This window comes from Bos javanicus, chromosome 18, assembly GCF_032452875.1.
Source record: "Bos javanicus breed banteng chromosome 18, ARS-OSU_banteng_1.0, whole genome shotgun sequence".
NCBI classification, from domain to species: domain Eukaryota; kingdom Metazoa; phylum Chordata; class Mammalia; order Artiodactyla; family Bovidae; genus Bos; species Bos javanicus.
Window position 1 is genome coordinate 43026892 of NC_083885.1, and position 18230 is coordinate 43045121.

At 38.7% G+C, this 18230-nt stretch overlaps 1 protein-coding gene across 3 annotated transcripts in view; it reads left to right on the plus strand.

Moving 5' to 3' along the window:
• ZNF507 (zinc finger protein 507) overlaps positions 1-18230 on the plus strand; it is a 42896-nt gene that overhangs the window by 12648 nt on the left and 12018 nt on the right. For 2 of the 3 annotated variants that reach the window (XM_061387883.1, XM_061387882.1), the window contains one exon: positions 3085-3199. The exons of the other annotated variant lie outside the window; for it this stretch is intronic. In XM_061387883.1, the coding sequence (XP_061243867.1) occupies positions 3085-3199 (115 nt within the window). The remainder of the gene's footprint in view (positions 1-3084; positions 3200-18230) is intronic. 3 annotated transcript variants of the gene reach the window in all.

Genomic DNA, 18230 nt, shown 5'->3' on the forward strand with positions numbered 1-18230 from the left:
TAGAATCAAAAGATTTAATTAGAGTTCCATGAAAAGGCGGATGCCACATCCGGAGAATTAGGGATAAAGTGTAATAAGCTGTGCTTCCTTGCATCAGCTCACTTAAATTGATATCCTTTAAATGTCTCAATTGTGGTACATAGCGTTTATGGGAAATAAAACATATTGGGGTGACTTTCCTTTTTAGATTTCCTCAGAATTAAAGTTAGAAACAACTGCAGAGTAAAATGTTTTACCATAATGTTTCATTAAATTATACCCCAGAAAGCATAACTGATTCTAGAATGTTTCTGAAAGAACTGATTTTGACACCACTGTAGCACCAAAATTCCCTTGTCAAACAGATGTCATCCCTGTAAAACTATCCAAAACAAAAGGAGTTTATGACATAGCATCTGTTCCCGCAATAGATGGCTGAGCTGAAACTGTTTTGTTTCCTTTGTACAAAATAGCCCTAACTGCCTCCTTTTATTTTAATTCATTATGTTTCCATATCCCCTTTAAAGGAGACATTAAAACATTTGATATCTTTGGGCCATAAATCCCTAATGAAGGAATAAAGTAAGTACTACTCACTGGTACCACCTGCGGTTACTACCAGCGGTGGAATATGTCTTTTCTAGCCCCATCTCCAAAAGCAATAATTTAAAACTGTCCAAATGAGTTAACAAATTAAAACCCACAATTTGAATTAAAAAGATTGAAATGTCAGCTCAGAATTAAAATAACCAGTTTGGGCTTCATAGCATTACATCTCTCCACCACATTCCATTTTGCAGCAGCTTTCCTTTGTGGCTCAAACTCTTGTTTCTTAGGGTTACATGTATAGATTTTAAATTGCTTCTTCATGCCTCACCCCCCCACCCCCTATTTAACTCTATTTGCTGGTAGGATAACAATTCAGATGACTGAGAATTCCTGCTTGCTTAATCTGCACTGATGCTTTATTGATTCAATATTAGATATTTCAGAATCTGGTGGTTGGGCTGAAGAACAAGCTTTGAGCTCGCAAAGAAGGTGAAAATGATTCACATTTTATCCTAACACTTTTAACCATTTAATAAACTTATTAAACAAGAGGGGTGATGTATATTTCTGTGGCTTCGAGTCTCTGTCACGATAGCCCAGGTAACTTGTAGCTCATTTTTGACTCAGAGGCCCAGTGTAATAGCACCTCAGACATTTGTCCTGCCAGAAGGTAAGGAGTGCCCATCGTGAGCTGGATTCTGTGCTAAGTGCTTGAAGTGCAGTCGAGGTGTCAGTGCCCTTGAGGGGCCCAGCCCAGTGAGGAACACACAATGGTATTAACGAGTACATTAACAAACACCACAGATACTCAGAGAGCGGTAGACAGAGCACTTTCATATGGAGTTTCTTAACGAAACTTAATTCTTCTTTATTGTAAACCTGTGATTTGCCAAGCCCTGGGGATTTTATGTAAGCAGAACAGGCAGATCCCTGCCCTCAGGGAGGCTCCAGCTAGTGACGGGTCAGACTGACACCAGCACACAGGTAACGTACAGACTGCGGTGAAGTAAAGCATGCTCCTGGGCTTACAAACCATGCAGAAGGTTCCAGTATTTCCATTTTGTAGATGAGGAAACCAAGTCCTCAAGAGGGGAAATAATTTGCCCGTGATCACACTCATGCTAAGTGGCAGAGCAGGGACTGAGCCCAAGTTTTTGAAATTTAAATCTAGTATTCTTTCCGTTGGAAACAGTTGCTTGAAGTAACACAGCCTCTCATTCTGTGCTATATTAAGTTTTCCCATCTGTCATTTTTATTAGTTGTCATTGATCTGTAATATTTCTCACACAGAACCATTATACAATATTTCACACTTCTTTTTTTCGGGTTTTTTTTTTTTTTTTTAAACTATATCTGGAGTAGTGCCACTTATAATCAAGTCCAACTTTTTAACCCACCAATTAAGAGCAGTACTTAGATTATAATTATGATTAGTGTGTATATTAATGTTACAGATTTATACCAGGAAATTAGGACATTTTTGTTCTGCCTGGCAAAAGTAGTTATTAGCCAAAGAAAATTGCAATTTTAGAAAGCTTAAATTTAACCTAAGGATTTTCTTTGTTTTGTTAAAATTTCCGTATGGGAGTTCTTTTGTATCACCAATTTTACTTTTCTGCAGCGGGTGCTGGTGTTCTATCTAAGCTTTCTTCCTGTTCTGCCTTGTTCTGCAATTTCTATGCTCGCTCTGTTTCTGAATATAAAGCATTCAGGCTATGAATGGCCTATGAACTTTGTGCTGACAGAAGAGTAAATAAATTGTTGAATATCTTCGGGAATAGTTTTCTATGATCAAGTCATTCTGCTTGTATTGCCTCAAGCTTACCCTGATTTGAATCCTGCCCAACCCTCACACCCAGCGCCTTGTTGCAGAGTGAGTTTAGTAACAGGGCCTAATTCCATGGATCTGTGATTCCTGGATTTCAGAGAGCTGCATGTTTACCTTAGTCCTTGTTAAACTGTCCGTTTATGGGGTATAATTATACTGCATTACATAGCACTTAATAATTTGCCTTTGCTTTTCCTTCTGTTGTAAGTTACAAACAAAGGAAACCTACAGAGTGAAAAGGCTTTGGACTTTGTATATTGAGTTTGTTGTAGATGCTTTGTAGCTGTACTTTACAGTACTGGATTATAGTATTAAATTACAGCTGGTTGGCAATCAGTGTTTCCTGAAGGCTATATCCTATATGGGCTATATAAGCTATATCCTATAAACCAACACCTTTCAGATTCACAGTTTATCTCTGGTTAAATCAGTTGCAACTCAGTCAGCAGGGCAGCTGGCATCAGGTTCATTATAGTTTAGAATTTTGTACAAGGTTATGTAGAAGCTAACCCAATGTATTTTTACAGATCAGATGATCCTCACTTTATATCCACAGAAAGTACAGATTCAGGAGAACCTGTAAAGCTTGTTGACTTTATTAACCAGTGAGAAAACCTGCATTGAAATGTTAATACTGTGTGGTATAAATTCTCATTTACAGTGGAATGTAAATATTGTTGTTTTAATCTAATCCAATCACATCACTAAAACTGAAATGCTTTGTCCAGGGAATAAGTCTTCAGTCCAGAAACAGTATAGATGTGATGTATGTGATTATACAAGTACAACATACGTTGGTGTCAGAAACCACAGACGAATCCATAACTCTGACAAGCCTTACAGGTAAGTGTGAAGATCCTGGAGTTTTAATACTTGTATTACAATACTGTAAAGGAAAAAGTGGAAGTAATTAAAAATTCGAAACAGTTGTTTAAGCATAGGTTAAGCTCTAAGAAACTTTCACTTCCTGGTTTCACGAGTATTGTGTAGTTTGTTAAAGAACTTGAATTTTAAGCTTTAGTCTCAGGATGATAGGCCTATTTTTGACTAGATTTTGCCTAGCAGCAATAAAGGAAGATGTCTGTATCTGTCAGTTTCATGTGGGTATAAATTATCATAGCAATTTTCATTGCTTAGAGTACATTTCAATAATTCGGTAGTTAAGTATTCAATAGTCCAGCAAAAGACTCTTAAAACTTAAAAGCAATAAAATTCCCTGTGAAAGATTCTGTTTTTGAAAATAAATCTTACCATGTATAGAGTAAGATCATTTAATTTTGTTACTTGATTTTTTACAAAAGCTCATTCTAATATGTATTCAGAAAATATAGGTGTTCTCAGTTGATTAAGATAGGCTGATAAATAGAAATAATTACTGCTTAAACTTTGCCTCTGGAGAATAAACTACCTGTTGTTTATGTATAGTAAAGATACAGATATTTTTGCAAAGGTTGTCCAGCTGTCACAGGGCAGTGTGTTCTACTGGTAGCCATCAGGGAACATCGAGTTTCCAGTCAAAGCCAAGCCAAGTCACTGTGACCGATAGTGCTCAGCAGTGCCCTGAGCTTTTCTATCCCCTTGACAAAACTTGGTTCCTGTTTTAACTCTCTTCCCAGGTTTTATAGATGTGACCCAGGTCACTGTGGGAAAGTTACTATATTAATATCTAAATGAGGACCTGGCAGACTGTACCTTAAATTGCCGTTGCTTGATCCCATACTGTGGCACACTCTCTCTCACTCTCTCTCTATATATATACGTGGTTTTAATATAGAGTATATGTGTATGGGTTTAAATAATTATATATGGTTTTAAATAATGAATACATACAGTGAGAATCTTCTTCCTGTTACATCAGAGAAGTCTTAGTAGGTTATTTTCCAAATTTTTTCACACTGTACTTTTTCACTGTGTTTGACCTGAGTGCCTTAGAAAAAATGTCATGCCCACCCCTCCATGTAATTATTACCTTTCACGTAACACTTGTTTTCCAACTTTCAAATCCTGTGATTCTTCTTTTAATCTTCTTTAAATACTTCCCCTTTGTCTTCATGAGATTTGCACTCTACAGAGCATTATGGGTTACCATATTCTTTTCCAATATGTTTCTAGGACTTTCTGATAGAAAGCATAGCCTTCTTGATATCTGATCTAATATTGAGTTATCATAGTTTTCCTGGCTTATTTCATGTATGCTTCATTCAGTTTTGCTGCCTAGCACACTTATGGTCAGAATTGAGGCTTGCTTTCTCAGAGCGCGTACACTGTTCATTTCTGATAGCGTGTTTCTTGGAGCACTGAAGGGCCTGGCTCATGAGGACATCTCAGAAACCCTGTCCTCACTGCAGAAGGAAGAGAGCTATTTTCCATTCCCATGTTAGGACAGGGAAAGATTAAAAAGACCTCATCCTGTGTCAGATCTACCAAATGTAGCAAACTTTGTTCTTTTCAGTGCTTTATTAAGGAACATTCTAAGTAAACCACATACCACTTACGATAATTATAACATTGACCCCAAAATTAGTTAAAGGTGCATTCAAAATTTTCAGATATTAGATTGTCTCTGGTTTAGCTTAATATTGCGGTACTAGAGTTACTGCTGGTTTCCTTCCTGTGATACCACTTTTATGAATGACTAGCTGGAGATGGAACAACAAAACACTTTGCTCTTGGTTCCTCCTGATTGTGGCTTTGAGCCCATTTTCCCTTAGAAACATAATTATATAAGTACTTGGGTTCCAAAACTACATGGCAAAACGGAAGGCAGGAGGAACAACATGACAGACAGGGACATACGTGGGCTTTGGACTGAAGCACTCAGCACGCTGCCTGTACATACTAGGTACTCAGTAAATGACTGATGTGCTTGTGTGCTAAGTCACTTTAGTCGTGTCCGACTCTTTGCAGCTGTATGGACTGTAGCCCTCCAGGCTCCTCTGTCCATAGGATTCTCCAGGCAAGGAAACTGGAGTGGGTTGCCATTCCCTCCTCCAGGGTATCTTCCCGACTCAGGGATCGAACCTGCATCTCTTAGGTCTCCTGCATTGGCAGGTAGGTTTTTTTACCACTAGCACCACTCGGGAAGTCCAGTGTTGGGCTCAAATGACTGATAGTTATCTGTATACTTTAGTTTTTCTCATCTATAAAATGGCTCTGGTTCTATATATTTATTGTGTTTTGAAAATAAATATGTGGTAATATACTTCCTTAAGTAGAAGAGTCGCCCAGATATATTACTATATGTTGATTTTTTAGTACCAATCCTATTTTAATACCCAGTCTAAAAATACCCAGTATTTCCTTAAATGTTTCAGAAGTATCTTTTATTAGAGTTATTTTGTTTATATCAGGAGGTCCAAACATTGCATTTGATTGATGTGTTTCTTAAGTCTCTCTTTTTTAAAATTTTGAAATAGACTTTATAACTTAATGCAGCATATATCCTGAAAATTACATAAATCAAAAGCATACAGCTTGATGAATGGTCACAAATTAAACCCATCATTGTAATTCCTCAGACCAAGAAATAAACCATTGCCAGTTTCTCAGCAGCACCCTCTTCTTAGCCCTTCCACTCACTACCCCATCCCCCACCAGGTAACCACCATCTTGACTTCTAACATCATAAATTAGTTTTGCCTGTTTTTGAACTTAATGTGAATAAAGTCATACAGCACATATTCTTTTACGTCTAGCTTCTTTCATTCAGCACCATTGTGTGTAATTCAGTGTAGGATTAATGTGTTCCTTTTTGTTGCTGTATAATATTCCATTTTAAGATTATGCCACAATTTATTTTTTATTTACTCTTGATGGGTATTTAGATTATTGGCCAGACTTTCCCCCATTATGAATAATGCCAATATTCTTTTACATATTTTTTCATGAAATGGGTTCTTTTCCATTGGTGTATACCTAGGAATGGAATATGGGGGTAATAGAACATGCTACTTGGAGAAGGAAATGGCAACCCACTCCAATATTCTTGCCTGGAAAATCCCAGGGATGGGGGAGCCTGGTGGGCTGCTGTCTATGGGGTCACACAGAGTCGGACACGACTGAAGCGACTTAGCAGCAGCAGCAGTAGAACATGCTACATTGAGGTGTGGTGGATATTGTCAACAGTTATCCAAAATGGTTATGCCAGTTTACAGTGGTTGTACCAGTTCAGACCCTCATCCATACTTTGTTTTATCAGTCTTGAATTTTGATCCTTCTTGTAGGTACATATGTTGTGGTGGTTCTCATTTGCATTTCCTGATGATTTATGTAGTTGAGCATCTTTTCACGTGTTAACTGCACATTTCTTTATTGGTGGTCTGCTTTTTTCTGACTGATTTTGCAGCAGTTCTTTATGTGTTCTGAATGCAAGGGTTTTTGTTTGTTTTTTGGTCTATTATGTGTATTGCACATATCTTCTATACTTAAAGCTACTCTGAGTGGTATCTTTTGAAAAAAAGAAATTTCTAGTTTTAATGTAATCAGATGTATTAATCTTTTTCTTTGTGCTTAGGCCTTATATATCTTTATACTCTGAAACTGATGCTGATTTTTCTGAATAGTCATGCAATTAAGGTAGATGATGAAAGGAGAGGTAAAATGTGTGCTTATAAAATAATGATGCTTATTTTCAGGGATTCACATTAACTGAGTCAAAAATTCTGTGTGCTTATGTATTAATGACCCTAGTTTTATAATATGACACAAAAAGTAAAAGAAAAATCTCAAAAAAAAAAAAAAAAAAACCAGAAAGGGTTTAAGCAATGGAAATGACATTTGGAATGACAGAGTTGCCTCCTATATGTGGTCAGTCATTGTAAAAAGTCTGGTCTTTATACAGCTATATTACAGATGGTAATGGCTACAGAATGAAATGGCAACCCACTCCAGTATTCTTGCTTGGAGAATTCCATGGGCAGAGGAGCCTGACAGGCTGCAGTCCTTGGGGTCACACAGAGTCAGACACAACTGAGTGACTAACACACAAGAATAATAGCTAACATTTTTCATGGGCCAGGCAATGTGCTGAGTACTCAGTCTGTGTCAGCTGTCTTGATCCTCATGACAGCCCCGTTCTTAGGAATGTTACTACTATTAATGTTGTATTAATAGATATGGAAAGGAGGCTGGGTAGATGAAACGATCTCCCACTATCTCCCCAGGTAGCAGAGCCAGGCCTTGAACCCTTGCTCCTGTTAGCTGTGCCACTCCGCCTGTATCTGCTTTGCCAGAGAGAACTCTTCATGAGACGTGCTGCCAAACCACCCCCAACTTAGTGGTGTAAAACAGCAGCTCTTCTATTCAACTCAGGGATTCTGCAGCTCAGGAATTCAGAAAGGGCATTATAGGGGTGGCTTGTCTCTGTTCCATGAGGTCTGGGACTCAAGCGGGAAGACTTGAAGTCTGGAGGTAACTGCGATGACAGGGGTTGCAGGCATCTGAGGGCTCCCTCACCAGTTGAACTGTCGACTAGGGCCTCAGCTGGAGCACGTACACGATTTCTCCACGTGGCCTTTTCCAAGTGTGCTGGTTCCACAAGTGAATGCTTAGGTAAGAAGCAGATGAAAGCAGTATTACCTTTTATGACATACCCATGGAAGTCACATGTCATCACTTCCACCAACTTAGACTTCATTTTTTTAAATTTATTTATTTTTAATTGGAGGATAATTGTTTTACAATATTGTGTTGGCTTCTGCCATGCATCAACACGAATCAGCCATAGGTGTATATTAATATATGTCCCATCATTCTTGAACCTCCCTCCCTCCTCCCACCCTGTGCTTACTCGCTTCAGTTGTGTTCAACTCTGTGTGACCCTATGAATTATAGCCTGCTGGGCTTCTCTCTCCATGGGATTCTCCAGGCAAGAACACTGGAGTAGGTTGCCATGCCCTCCTCCAGGGGATCTTCCTGACCCAGGGATCGAACCCGTGTCTCTTGTGTCTCCTATGTTGGCAGGCAGGTTCTTTACCACTGGTACCATCTGGGAAGCCTGCCTTCCACTGTACAGATTTCTTAAATCTCTTTTAATCTGAAAGCATGTTGAATTATCAGTTGCATTAGCTTGGGAAAAATCTCAAGTCTTTGAAAACCCTGAATTTGTTTTAAGGAAAACAGTTTAGCTTACAGTTTAATTTGGAGGGAAAAGAAATGTGTTTTGTTTAGAAAGAATGAACTGATGGACTTTGATTCTTACAGTGGCACAAAGAGTTCTTAGATTCATCACAAAATTTGAAGTGAATCTTCTCTGGGCCTTAGTTTATGTATTCCTTTAAAAGCACAGAAAACTAATTGAATGTGGTAAGACAAATCCTATTGCAAGGTTTCTACTTCAGTCTTTTCACATATGTTCAAGTCATACCTCCAGTACTGCAGGACATCTGGTTTTGCTTTCCTCTGCCTAACCCCTCAAGACAATTGTTCCTAATTAAATCAGATCTGGAGTAAAGCCCCAGGCCAGGGAAATAGGGTAGTGTAACCACATTCTTAGCTCTGTGGGGATTAAAGTAACTGACCTATTAGCAATGGGAAAAAGCCTATAGAAAAATTCAGTTCAAGTTTTTAGCCAGATTCAGAAACCTTGGATTTTCTGATGTCGAATGTTTTCCATACCACTGAGCAACTCAGTTCTCAGCAGCATTAGCTGAGTGTCCTGCAAATTTAATTCAGTCTTGACATTGTCTACCCAGAGACAGCATCAGATCCCACCAGTGAAGGGCTCAGTCCCACAAGACTGCCCTCACTTCAGATGCCAATCGCAAATCTAGTTTGTTACCTGTGCTTCTACTGGCTGGCCATAAATCAGGTAAATAAGGTTCTTGTGACTCCCTCCTCAGGTTTGATTAATTGGCTAGAAAGGATACAGGTGTACAATCAGATGAAGAGACACAGGGCAAAGCCAGGAGAGGTGGAGTTTCCGTGCTTTCTGGGTGTGCCACTCTCCCAGCCCTTCACGTGTTCACCAACCTGGGAACTCTCTGAACCATCCTTCAAGTTTTTATGGAGGCTTCATTCCATAAGCACGATTGATTAAATCATTGGCCATTGATGGCTGAACTGAATCTCAGTAGTCTGTCCTCTGAGACTGGAAGTTCCAACCCTCTAATCACATGGTTGGTTCCTCTGGCAATCAGCTTCCATCCTTAGGTTACCTAGGGCAGGGATCCCCAACCTCTGAGATCTAATGCCTGATGATCTAATGTAATGATAATAGAAATAAAGTGTACAATAAATATAATGCCCTTGAATCATCTGGAAACCATCTCCCTCATCCCCTATCCATGTAATAATTGTCTTTCATGAAACCAGTCCCTGCTGCCAAAAAAGCTGGGGACCACTGACCTAGAAACTTTCCCCCAAATCACCTCATTAACATACAGAAGATCTTTATCACACTATCTCTTGGGGAATTCAAGGGTTATAGGAGCTCTGTGCCAAGAACTGGGATGAAGACCAAATATATATTGTTAAAAATCATGATATCACAGATTTCTATTGAATCATTAACATTCTGTTTTTCTGACTCAGCAAAACGCATAGTCATGGAATTTACACCTTCATGAAAGAACACAGATAATAAAAAGGTAAAACTAGAATTTCAGAAAATAAGTGCAGTGAAGTGAATAAAACAAGACAGTAATTAATAGTGGTTCATTCTAATTTTTTTTTTTAACTAAGAGAATTTGGTTTGCCCCATGAAATTATACAGGAAAAGCAGAGAAGGAATGAAAATAAGAAACTATTTTAGCTGATAGAAATATTTTCTTTAAAAGGGAGTAAAAATAGATTTAAGCTACCTTTACGTAACTTTGAAGTTAAGGTTCTCTTATCGTATTCTTTCTCCTCTAATCAGTTAAAAATCATTTTAGTAAATGCTTACCATTTTCAGATTGTTCCTGCATTTTTTTTTTATACTTAGATCTTTAAATGAATATTCACCATTGTAAGTGTTCCTTCAGAATAACCTTTGTGCCAGGCTAAGGCAGGTATTCATAGAATTAGGACTTAGTTGTTCAGCACATTGCTCTTGCTTTATCTCTTCTCTTCTTAAAAAAGATTTTAAGGACCTCATATTAAGGGATATTGAACAACAGCAAAATTTACAGAAATAAATCTTTATCCAGTAGAATGAGAAAGAAATTTGAAAAGTAAAAAAGGCTTCATCTATATGCCTTGTTTACATAGGAAAGCTAATGAAAGTGATAGACCCTGAATTGTTAGAAAAGAGCATTTCTGACCATGAGTAGTATTTCACAGTAAATTTTAGCTTTTCTCCAGCTCTGAGAGATACTCATCCTCAACTGAACAACAACGACAGTGTAAAGGATATAGATTATATAATCAGGGAAATGTTTAAATAAAGACCACATTGGCTGACCAGTTGAGTTAGAACAGAAATTGGCTTTGCAATTCTAACTAAACATCCAAAAGCAGAGACTCTGATTTCAGACAGTATAGTGAACTAGATAAAATTGAACAACTGTCCCAGTGAAGATGACTAAAATGCTGGGTAAATATTTAAAACAATGTTTATGTGTATATTTTATCTATCAGGGAAACTGGGAAACTACAGAGATAAAAATCAAAGTAAAGCACATAACCTGTAAGGTAAATAAATGATCCTGTCAGCATGAATGAATCTCAGACACATTGAGCTAAGACAAAGAAGCAAGTCACACAAGAATACATAAAGTGTGATTATATTTATATGCTCAAAAAATATGTGAATAAACAATATTTTGGGATTGCTGTTGTTCATTTGCTGAGTCGTGTCTGACTCTGCGACCCCACGGACTGCAGCACGCCAGGCTCCTGTCCTCCATTATCTCCTGGAGTTTGCGCAAACTCATGTCCATGGAGTGAGTGATGCCATCTAACCATCTCATTCTCTGCTGCCCGCTTAGCCTTTTGTCTTCAATCCTTGCCAGCCTCAAGGTGTTTTCCAGGAAGTTGGCTCTTGGCATCAGGTGGCCGAAGTATTGGAACTTCAGCATCGGTCCTTCCAGTGAAGATTCAGGGTTGATTTAGGATTGACTGGTTTGATCTCCTTGCAGTCCAGAGGACTCTCAGGAGTCTTCTCTAGCACCACAGTTCAAAGGCATCAATTCTTTGGTGCTCAGCCTTCTTTATGGTCCAACTTCACATCTGTACATAACTACTAGAAAAACCATAGCTTTGACTCTATGAACTTTTGTCAGCAAAGTGATGTTTCTGCTTTTTAATATGCTGTCTAGAATTGTCGTAGCTTTTCTTCCAAGGAGCAAGCATCTTTTAATTTCATGGCTGCAGTCACCATCCACAGTGACTTTGGAGCCCAGGAAAATGCATCCACTTTTTCCTCTTCTATTTGCCATGAAGTGATGGGACCGGATGCCATGATCTTAGTTTTTTGAATGTTGACATTCAAGCCAGGTTTTTGACTCTTCTCTTTCACCCTCATCAAGAGGCTCGTCAGTTCCTCTTTAAAAAAAAAAAAAAAGTCTTTTTATTTTGTATTGGAGTATAGCGGAGTAACAGTACTGTGAAAGTTTCAGGTGAACAGGGAAGGGACTCAGCCATATGTATACATGTATCCGTTCTCCCCCACGTTGCCCTTCCATCCAGGATGCCGCATAACATTGAACAGAGCTCCATGTGCTAGACAGTAGGTCCTTATTGGTTATCCATGTTAAATACAGCAGTGTGTACATGTCCATCCCAAACTCCGAAACTATCCCTTCCCTCCATCCTTCCCCCTGACAGCCGTAAACTTCTGGAATTCTGTGAGTCTGATTCTGTTTTGTAAGTTCATTTGTGTCATTTCTTTTTAGATTTTAGGGATACGTAAAGATAAAACTAAGAAAGTAAACAAATCATATACACAATTCAGAGAGGTAATGCCTCTTTTGAGGAGGAACAGGTATGAGATCTTGGAGGAACCCACAAAGAGGTCTTAAGACAAAGGTAGTCTTCTCCTTAAGCAATTATTGTGAACCCAGGGTTTATCATTTTGTAAAATTGCATGGACACTTTATACCACTCTTTTTCATTTCGCAAAACAAAAAATCATTTTTCCAATTGTATATGCAAACTATTCCAAATTCTTTGGGAGAAATGGTGATAAGGAAGTGAAGTATGTAGATTTTGTGGATAATTCAGTTTCTTGTTTGAGGTTTTGATTGGGTAATACATACATGCACAGATGAACTTTAGAATCAGCTTGTCATAGTTTCCTCTTAAAAATAATTGTGTTGCTATTTGTATTGGGATCGTGGTAAGCTTCTAGATTAATTTAGAAGGAATTGATAACTTGATGCAAACAAGGTTTGAGCTCTTCCATTTTTTTCAGGTCATCTGTTGTCCTTCATAAGCATGCAGAGTTTTCTCCATTTGTGTTATTGTGAACATTTCTTGTTTTGTATGTGCACATATCCATGCACACATATATGTATGCATTAAGTATACAGGTAGTTCTCAGTTTGTGCAATAGTATGGGACCATAAACATGATTGGCAAGCTGAAATTATGTAAAGCCATCTTAATTGTGAAACCTACAGTTCTGTGATTTTTTAAATTAAAAATTAAGCTCTTTTACTGTTAGTTACAGATGTATAAGGAAATGAAAAATAGTAAAAGTAATATTAACTTAGTACACGGTAGCTTAAAACTTAGAAACACTGAAAATGAGTGTTCTACTCAAGCATAGTTTGCACAGTGCTTGTGTTCTCACTGTTTGCCTTACAGCACAGGGTGAGCAGTTTTTCTGTGCCCTGGCCAATGGCCATACTCCTTTCTAAGTAGGGATCAACTTTGAACATTTTATCCTTTGCTCTTTAAATGTCATGAAACATCTCCAAGAGTTTCTGTTATATGAAGTTTTTCTCTGGCGTAACTTTCCCTGGGAACAGCTTTCCTTATTTATGTCATGGAGATCCTCTGGCTGCATACCTAGAGCTGCTTCAGCAGTGGCAGCATCAGCTTTCCTCTGGTCAGCTGTTTGTTCTCTAAGTCCATTTACGTTTGTGTCTGATTTCACTTCCAGCATTACCACTTTTGGGTTTCTTGCTGTGTGTTCTTCCATTTTGTTGGCCAGTTCTCTTTTTGGATCATCAATTTTTGTAAATTGTTACATGGATTTATCACTGGGATACAAGGAGGCGACATAACGACACGCTTTGCTGTCTGTGACTGAATTAATAGAAGCAACTGACTAATCACTGACAGACTTTGAAAGAAATCACATAAATTAGTCGCTGATTATATTTTGTTTTATTGTTTTCAGAGTGGACCAAAGAGCTCCTGGTGAAGTTTGTACACTACAGTTACTCACAGTTAATAATACTTTGAAATTTGAACAGTGGTGTTAGGAGACTCATCTAACTATATGCCATAGTAACGAAAATCCATTCATGTCAGAAATACTCAGGGCAAGGACTGCTTACACACACACTTGCTATTAGGCTTTTTCCTTTTTTTTTTTTTTTTCTATTGCTCTCATAACTTGGATCCTTTCCTAGTTTTCAGTATTGTTATGTGGGGAAACTTGATGTATACAGCATGTTAGCTTTATACGCTTATTGAATTATCTTATTACTTGTAATTAATTTCCTGTTGGATTGCCAGGTTCATAATTGTATTATCTGCAAATACTTTTCTCAACTATACCTTTATGATATTTACACATATTCTTTCTGTTATCTAATTGTACTGACTAGTAACTGAAAGGAAAGTCAGATGCTATAAAGAACAATATTGCAATATTCTTGGAATGTTAGGTCCATAAATCAAGGTAAATTGGAAGTGGTCAAACAGGAGATGGAAAGAATGAACATCAACATCTTAGGAATCAGTGAAATAAATTGGACGGGAATGGGCAAATTTAATTCAGATGACCATATTATCTATTACTATGGGCAAGAATCCCTTAGAAGAAATGGAGTAGTCCTCATAGTCAACCAGAGTCCGAAATGAAGTACTTGGGTGCAATCTCAAAAAGGACAGAATGATCTCAGTTCGTTTCCAAGGCCGACCATTCAGTATCACAGTGATCCAAGTCTATGCCCCAACCACTAATACCAAAGAAGATGAAGTTGAACAGTTCTATAAAGACCTACAAGGCCTTCTAGAACTAACACCAAAAAAAGATGTCGTTTGCATCATAGAGGGTTGGAATGCAAAAGTAGGAAGTCAAGGAATACCTGGAGTAACAGGCAAGTTTGGCCTTGGAGTACAAAATGAAGCAGGCAAAAACTAACAGAATTTGCCAAGAGAACACACTGGTCATAGCAAACACTCTTTTCCAACAACACAAGAGACAACTCTACACATGAACATCACCAGATGGTCAATACTGAAATCAGATTGGTTATATTCTTCGCAGCTGAAGATGGAGAAGCTCTATACAGTCAGCAAAAACAAGACCAGGAGCTGATCAGATGATAAACTCCTTATTGCCAAATTCAGACTTAAAGAAAGTAGGGAAAACCACTTGACCATTCAGGTATAACCTAATGGTCATACAGTGGAAGTGACAAATAGATTCAAGGGATTAGATCTGATGGAGTGCCTAAAGAACTATCAACAGAGGTTCATAGTATTGTACAGGAGGTGGTGACTAAAACCATCACCAAGAAAAAGAAATGCAAGAAAGCAAGATGGTTGTCTTACAAATAGCTGAGAAGAGAAGCAAAAGGCAAAGGAATAAAGGAAAGATAAACCCATCTGTATGCAGAGTTCCAAAGAATATCAAGGAGAAATAAGAAAGCCTTTTTAAGTGAACAAAGAAATAGAGGAAAACAATAGAATGGGAAAGACTAGAAATCTCTTCAAGAAAATTATAAATATCAAGGAAACATTTCTTACAAAGATGGACACAATAAAGGGCAGAAGTCGTATGAACCTAAAGAAGCAGAAGAGATAAAGAAGAGGTGGCAAGAATACACAGAAGAACTGTACAAAAAAGGTCTTAATGACCCGGATAACCATGATGGTGTGATCACTCACCTAGAGCCAGACATCCTGGAGTGTGAAGTCAAGTGTGCCTTAAGAAGCATTACTATGAACAAAGCTAGTGCAGGTGATGGAATTCCAGCTAAGCTATTTTAAATCCTAAAAGATGATGCTGTTAAAGTGCTGCACTCAGTATGTCAGTGCTGAGATCTTCCAGAGGTATAAGCTGGATTCAAAGAGGCAGAGGAACCAGAGGTCAAATTGCCAACATCTGTTAAATCATAGAAAAAGCAAGGGAATTCCAGAAAAATACTACTTCTGCTTCATTGACTATGTGGATCACAACAAACTGTGGAAAATTCTTCAAGAGATGGGAATACCAGGCCATCTTACCTCCCTCCTGAGAAACCTGTATGCAGGTCAAGAAGTAACAGAACCGGACATGAAACAATGGACTGGTTCAAAATTGGGAAAGGAGTATGTCAAGGCTGTGTATTGTCACCCTGCTTGTTTAACTTCTATGCAGAGTACATCATGTGAAATGCCCAGCTGGATGAAGCACAAGCTGGAATCAAGATTGCCGGGAGAAATATCAGTAACCTCAGTTATGCAGATGACATCACACTAATGGCAAAAAATAAAGAGGAACTGAAGAGCCTCTTGATGAAGGTGAAAGAGGAAAAACTGGCTTAGAATTCAGCTTTCAAAACACTAAGATCATGGCCTCTGGTCCCATCACTTTGTGGCAAATAGAAGGGGAAAAGATGAAAACAGTGACAGACTATTTTCTTGGGCTCCGGAGTCACTGCAGACAGTGACTGCAGCCATAAAATTAAAAGACACTAGGTGCTTAGAAGAAAAACTATGACAAACCTAAACAACATATTGAAAAGTAGAGACGTCCCTTTGCTGACCAGAGTCCATATGGGCAGAGCTATGGTTTTTCCAGTAGTCATATACGGATGTGAGAGTTGCACTATAAAGAAGGCTGAGTGCCAAACAGTTGATACTTTCCAACTGTGGTGCTGGAGAAGATTTTAGAGAGTTCCCTTGGACAGCAAGGAGATCAAACCGGTCAATCCTAAAGAAAACCAACCCTAAGTATTCTATTGGAAAGACTGATGCTGAAGCTGAATCTCCAATACTTTGGCTACCTGATGCGAAGAACTGACCCATTGGAAAAGACCCTGATTCTGGGAAAGATTGAAGGCAAGAGGAGCCAACAGAGGATAAGGGGCCAACAGAGGATAAGATGATTGGATGGCATCATCGACTCAATGGACCTGACTTTGAGCAAACGCCTGGAGATTGTGATGGACAGGGAAGCCCTGGCGTGCTGCAGTCCATGGGGTTGCAGAGAGTCAGACATGACTGAGTGACCAAATAACAGCAACAGAGTACCTCCACAATTCTAAATAACAGTGGGGATAGTGACCATCCTTACCTTGTTCTTGGGCTTAATGGGAAAGTTTCTGATGTTTCTGCTTTAAGCTTTATGCTAGTTTTGGGGGTTTAGGTAGATATATTTTTTCATGTTGAAGCATTATTTGCCTAGCATATTTTGGAGAGAAATTTTATTGAGTGTTAATTGGGTTCAGGTGTTATCAGCCTGATTCAAGTGCCTCCTAAAATGTGGTAGGGAACACAACTGTACCCATGAAGTTATGTTTGAAAAAGAATAGAAATGGAAAAAACTAACCCTGAATCTGATAAAACCTCTACATCATAGTTCCCAGATGAGACATTTGGCAGTGTCTGGAGATATTGTTGGTTTTCACAAGAGGAAGAGAAGATGCTAGCAGCACCTAGTGGGTAGAGGAAAGTGATGCTCTGATGCACTGATACACTCAGTGCTCAGAGCAGCCCCCACAATAAAGAATTGTCTAGCCCAAATGTCAAGTGCAAAGGCTTAGAAACTTTTCTAGATCTCTCACTGCTACTGCTGCTAAGTCGCTTCAGTCATGTCCAACTCTGTGCGACCCCATAGACGGCAGCCCACCAGGCTCCCCCGTCCCTGGGATTCTCCAGGCAAGAACACTGGAGTGGGTTGCCATTTCCTTCTCCAATGGGTGAAAGTGAAGTCGCTCGGCCGTGTCCGACTCTTAGCGACCCCATGGACTGTAGCCCACCAGGCTCCTCCATCTATGGGATTTTCCAGGCAAGAGTACTGGAGTGGGGTGCCATTGCCTTCTGACTGCTTACAAAAAAAAAAAAAAAGATGTGGGGAATATAGAAACATGACACTAACAGAAAGTAATCAGTACAGCTTGTGAAATGTTCTAGGAGCCAGATGACCTGGAGTCTTCAGCATACGAATGGCATGAGGGGGATGGGGAAAAGAAAGAATTATTACATATTAAAAGAGTTCAAGATGTGTGCCAACCAAACCATTTCACATGAGCGACTTGAGCATCTTCAGATTTCGATATCTATGGGAGGTCCTAGAACCAGTTCCCTGCATATACCCAGGGATAACTCTATAGATCTTATTTGGATCCTCATTCAAATAAACCATTTCTGCAGAAATCAGGCAAATTTGAGGGATTACATGAAACAAGATGAGCAAAATGTCAGTAATTACTGGAGTTGAGAAATGGAGATTCATTATACTTTCCTACTTAGTTTTTGCTTCAGTTGTCCATAATAAAAATTTTTTTTAAGATGGATATTGAATTTCTTTGGATTAAGTTACAGTAACATCAGTGAAAATGACTTGTCTCTTTCTGATCCTTTCAAATAATGATTTATTATAATATATTTCCTAATATTAAGTTCTCTGTGTTCCTAAAATAAGCCTCCCATGAAGAACATGGCAATGCCTGCTAAGTCGCTTTAGTTATGTCCGACTCTTGAGAGACCCTATGGACTGTAGCCCTCCAGTCTCCTCTGTCCATGGGATTCTCTAGCTAAGAATACTGGAGTGGGTTGCCATGCCCTCCTCCAG